This window comes from Myotis davidii, unplaced genomic scaffold, assembly GCF_000327345.1.
Source record: "Myotis davidii unplaced genomic scaffold, ASM32734v1 scaffold134, whole genome shotgun sequence".
Classification (NCBI taxonomy): Eukaryota; Metazoa; Chordata; class Mammalia; order Chiroptera; family Vespertilionidae; genus Myotis; species Myotis davidii.
In genome coordinates, this window is record NW_006288853.1 from 4,475,523 (window position 1) to 4,480,382 (window position 4,860).

The following is a 4,860-nucleotide window of genomic DNA, read 5'->3' on the forward strand; positions in this document are numbered from 1 at the left end:
AACAAATCTCTCCAAACAGAAGAACATAGAGAAAAAGATTGGTGAAGGAAGCAAAAGGGAATCTCAGAAACCTAAGAGACAACACAAAAAATCCAGTACCTGTGTCACTGTCCCAGTGGAAAGAAGAGAGTAGATGAAGCACAAAATATATGAAGAAATAATGGCTGAAAACTTCCCAAATATGATAAAAGAGATAAATTTATAGGTTTAAGAAGCTCAGGAAACTACAAACAGGATAAACTCAAATAAAATTATGTCCAGACACATCATAATAAAACTTAAGAAAATGGAAAATGTAAGGAAGGGGTGGTACCAGTTAGTTACTAAAATATCAATAAAGTTTACATTAAGTGATAAAGAGATCAGTCACAGGGAGAGAAATTTGAAATAAACAGTTGTAAGAAAATGTAAATATTGTGTACCCCCCACCACCTACACATAGACATGATCAGAGAACAGAGCTGGCAGGTCTCACACCCACACACATATAATCACCTCCCTACGACTCCCCCCTCTCCCTCCACCCTCCCACGTTCCTCCCCCAACCTTCCTTCTTCCCAGAAGCCAGAGCTTCCCTGGCAACAAGCTGCCTCCTTAGGAGCCTAAGCCTCAAGCAGCTTCTCCATTGAGGAACCCCAAGCTCCCAGAAACACAACTCGGGGAGAAGCCATGGCTCTGCCCAAGACCTGCGCCTGGAGCCCAGCCCCTTTGTGGAGCCCTAGTTTGGGGCATCCAGCTGCTTCCTCCTGCCCTCAGCCCTTGACCACAAAAGCATTTTCTGCACAGCCTCAGACGGACGGGGGCCTTCCAAGGGCTGTCAGATCCATCAGGTGAGGGGAGCCTCTCATCCAGCCCCCTCAGGTGATAACACCGAGGTCTAGAGAGGTGTGGCCTGGCCAGGGTCACCCAGTCAAGAAGCAGCCACGCAATCCACCGCCCGGGGTGAGGTTCTGAGCGCTCAAAGGGCTGGAGGAGGGACGTGTGGATGTGTGAGCTGACCTAGTCAAGCCTGGACCCATCACCCACCTTACCCTGTCCTCCCCAAGAACCTGGAGGGGATCAGAGAACAGCTGGCAAGGTCCCCCAACACAGACAGGGCAACCTGGAGGCATCAGCAGTCAGGTGTCCTTGGAGGGATGAGAAAGACAGACACGTCCCTCTCCTGTCTCACACCCCAGCCACCGGGGGAAGCCACAGGCTTGGGCAGGACAGGCTGGGGTGTGTGGAGGGATGGAGAGGGACTCCACAGCATCTCTCCCTGTGGGCTGGCGTTCAGGCTGACTTTATATCCTCCTCCCTCAGCTACAGGCCACAGACGCCGACGAGGGCGAGTTTGGGCGTGTGTGGTACCGCATCCTCCAAGGTGAGCAGGTGGTCTGGGAGGGCAGGGGCAGCCCTTCCCTGGGCAGAGCTTCTCTCGGCTCCCAGGGGTCTGGGAGCCGAGGCGAGGGAGCCCCAGGACCGTACACACGGGGCGGGCCAGAGGGAAGAAATGGGGGCATTCTTCAGTCCCCTGCACCAAGTTAGAGATGCAGTGCTGCATGTGAGTGGTATGGTCTGCAGCAGCCAGCGGGTCCCTATTCAGGGCTGCCAGCATCCAGGTTCCCCAGGAGAGAGGCTCGCCGAGGGCGGGGAGCAGGCACTGTAAACTCAGTCAGACCCTGCCTCCAGTCCTGCCCCTGACGCGCCAGAGGGGTGGTGAGGACCGGGACAGCCTTTGGCGGCCCGCTCCCCAGAGATTGTCATGGCCCCACATGTCTCATGGGCCCATCCCTTACCATCACTGTTGCCTTGGGCACAGGGCAGTGCCCCCAGCTTCCCAAAATGAGTCACAAAGCACTCATTTGAGAGGGAGGGAGGGTGGATCCCCAGCAGAAAATCGGGGTGCTATTACCACAAGACATGGGAATGGCACTGGGCCAGCCCGGAGATGTCCACCCAATCAGGGCTTCGCCCACCCACAGAGAAATTGGTTTGGGTTCCTCTTTCTGTGGTGCCCAGATCCCTCTGAAATATTGAATCCACTGATACCTCGAGGGGGGGGGGTCTCAGGGGTCCCCCAGGCTTTCTGTATGGAGGGTACAGAGTAAATTACCCGCTCTCTCCAGTCCAGCATGAGGCAGGGGCCATGTCCTGAGACCTCTGGGCAGGATCAGCATTCTGGGGGCTGGGTCCCCCTTCTTTACCCCACAATCCCAAGAGGCTCCTGCTCCAGGACAGAGCCCGCGCATCTCATCTGTCTCTCCACACAGGTAACCATGGCAACCACTTCCGTATCCACGTCAGTGACGGGCTCCTGGTTCGAGGGCCCCAGCCCCTGGACCGGGAGCAAGACTCATCCCACGTGCTGATAGTGGAGGCCTATAACCACGACCTGGGCCCCATGAGGAGCTCCGTCAGGGTGAGGCCAGGGGGTGGGCTGGGGCGGCTCTCAGATATAGCCAGTCAGCCAGGCCTAAAGCCCTACCTCCCCTCCTGCACTGAGCTCGGGGCTGGGCCAAGGCCGTAGCTGGGCTGGGGAAGGCTGCCACTGGCTTAGGCTTTGAATGACACCTGTGCTGGGGTGCCCAGCCTGGGATCTTGGCTGTATCATTTTTCTCTGAGCCTCAGTTTCTCCAGATGTGGAAGGGGAGTCAATGGTGGGATGAAAGAGATGTCCTTACCATGCTAACCTGCTATGTCAACACAGCTGTCTAGCCTGAGCCGAGAAAATCTCCCGATAGGATCTCAGAGATGTACATGTTGCCCACTTCGTTTTAGAAACAAGGAAACTGAGCACAGAAGAGGCATTAGTGACAGACCTCAGAGCCCAGGGCTTTTGAGTCCAAGTTCAGTGCTCTTTCCACTGAAAGTGGCCCCCAAAGACCCCCGTGCCTACTTCCAGCTGCCCCATCAAATGTGTTCTTTTCTGCCCACCCACCCTCATGCACCTCAGCCTCTCCCTTAGCAGCTAAAATCCAATCAACTTCATCTTCCTGAATAGTCAAGAATAGACACACAGACATTCCCCCTGGCTGGGCCAGTTGATGCCCTCTCCTGCCCAGTGGCAGGGGATCCTGAAATGACCTCTCAAGGTCACCCAGCTGCACACTCAGCAGCTCACAGCGCCTTCCTTTAAACCAGGTGGAAAGTGAGTCAGACCCCAGAGGTGAAGAGTGGGAGGGAGATGGGAAAAGTCAGGTGGAGGGACTTTTACCCAGAACCCAGTGGAGCAGCCTTGCTCTTCTTATCAGCCCCATCTGCAGCTGCTGCTTCCCCGCCCCCCTCCCCGGGGGCTGGAAACAATGAGCAGAGGCGGCAGGGTCACCAGCCCTCAGCCTCCGCCCCCTCCCGCTGCTGCCCCTGAAACTCTGTCTGCTTCGGGAAGGGAGGCGAAGGGGAGCCTGGTTCTTCGGCCGCCCTTCCAAGTGAGAGCTGGCTGGGTGGAGATGGCTGAGGGGGGCAGATCCCTTGGGTTTTTACTCCTTGGGGTTTCTTGGAACAATTCCGGAGCCCTGGTGACTGAGAGTGAAACACAGTAACCTGAATGCGCACTCGGGCCGTCTCCCAGGGCCACGCTCACCTGCGGGACCGTGTAATTGCTTATTCACCCGATGCACCCACTCACGACGTCAGAGCCTGCCCTTTGTGGGACCAACCTCAGGCCGCAGAGTGACTGATGACAGCATAGCTCAGGTGGCTCCCGGACTCCCAGCTCCTAACCATAGCCCTGCTTGGGGCCCCCGCACCCCTTCAGAGGCAGGAGCACTTCTCTTCAAGGTTTGCTGTTGTCGGGGCCTCAGCATAGTGGCTGCAGCCCTTCTTTAGCCACAATATTTTGTAACAAAATGGTAGGCAGCGCCCCAGGCACTGTGTCAAACAGATCAAAGCCAGGCTGTGCAGGTCCGTGCAGGGGTGGGGCCTCAGCCGCACCTGCTCGCCAGCCTCCTCTTGCTCCTTTCCCCCAGGAACCCCGAGGAATGAGAAACCCTCACATCGTGCTCAGTCTGTGCCAGGCACTCTCCTGGGTGCGTCATGTACCTGAACGCATTTGATCCTCACAAAAGTCATAAAACAGTGTTATTACGCCCATTTTAGAGATGAGATTGAGGCAACAAGGCATTGGCCATTGTGTTTAGGGTCACACCGCAGTAAAGGTAGAGCCGGGCTTCATACCGGGCAGGCAGCCCGGGTCTGCGCTGCCATACACAAGGCTCTCCAGACCCCCGCTGCCTTATCCCCCTGGGTGGCCCTTGGGGCACCCAGCCCCACGGGAGCCCCAGGAACACCGGGACCTGTCTGAGGACAGTGCAGGACTTCAGCTTGGCCCAGGACTCATGTTCCCAGCAGCAACAGAGAGGGTTTGCAGGGACCGTCCATGTTCTCCAGGCCCTGCTGCAGAGACCAGGGACGGCCGGAGGGAAGGGCCAGGGAGCTCGGAGTGAAACAGTCCTGTGGGGACCTGGGACTCACATGCGCATCAGAGGAGTGCGCACGCGCACACAGACACACACACACACACACACACACACGAGAGAGAGAGAGAGAGAGAGAGACCCCACAGAGAGAAAGAGACACACACACACACAGACTCACACACAATGTCCCGCCCTGTCCCTGTTGGAGGGCACAGCACTGGACAGAAAGTGAGGCTGGTTCTCCAGGGAGCCTAGCCGCTTAGTAACTGCTCAGCAAGAGGTTGGCGGACCTGTGTGTTTCCTGTACTCTGGGGTGGGCACTGCAGTTTGCATAGTGGGTTCTGGGTGTCTGGGCATGAAAATGTAATGACTAAGCAGGGCTCCAGGAGCCCCAGGAGCAGGGAAATAGGAACCCTTTTTCCCCATATGCCTCTCCCCCCCTCTGACCCCCCCCCCACCCCCG

General features: G+C 56.9%; 1 protein-coding gene across 1 annotated transcript in view; it reads left to right on the plus strand.

Annotated features, from left to right (window-relative positions):
• The window catches only part of CDH23 (cadherin-related 23), a 413,720-nt gene that overhangs the window by 295,641 nt on the left and 113,219 nt on the right, over positions 1-4,860 (plus strand). The window contains exons 28-29 of the mRNA XM_015562107.1: positions 1,303-1,363; positions 2,253-2,401. Of these exons, the coding sequence (XP_015417593.1) occupies positions 1,303-1,363; positions 2,253-2,401 (210 nt within the window). The remainder of the gene's footprint in view (positions 1-1,302; positions 1,364-2,252; positions 2,402-4,860) is intronic.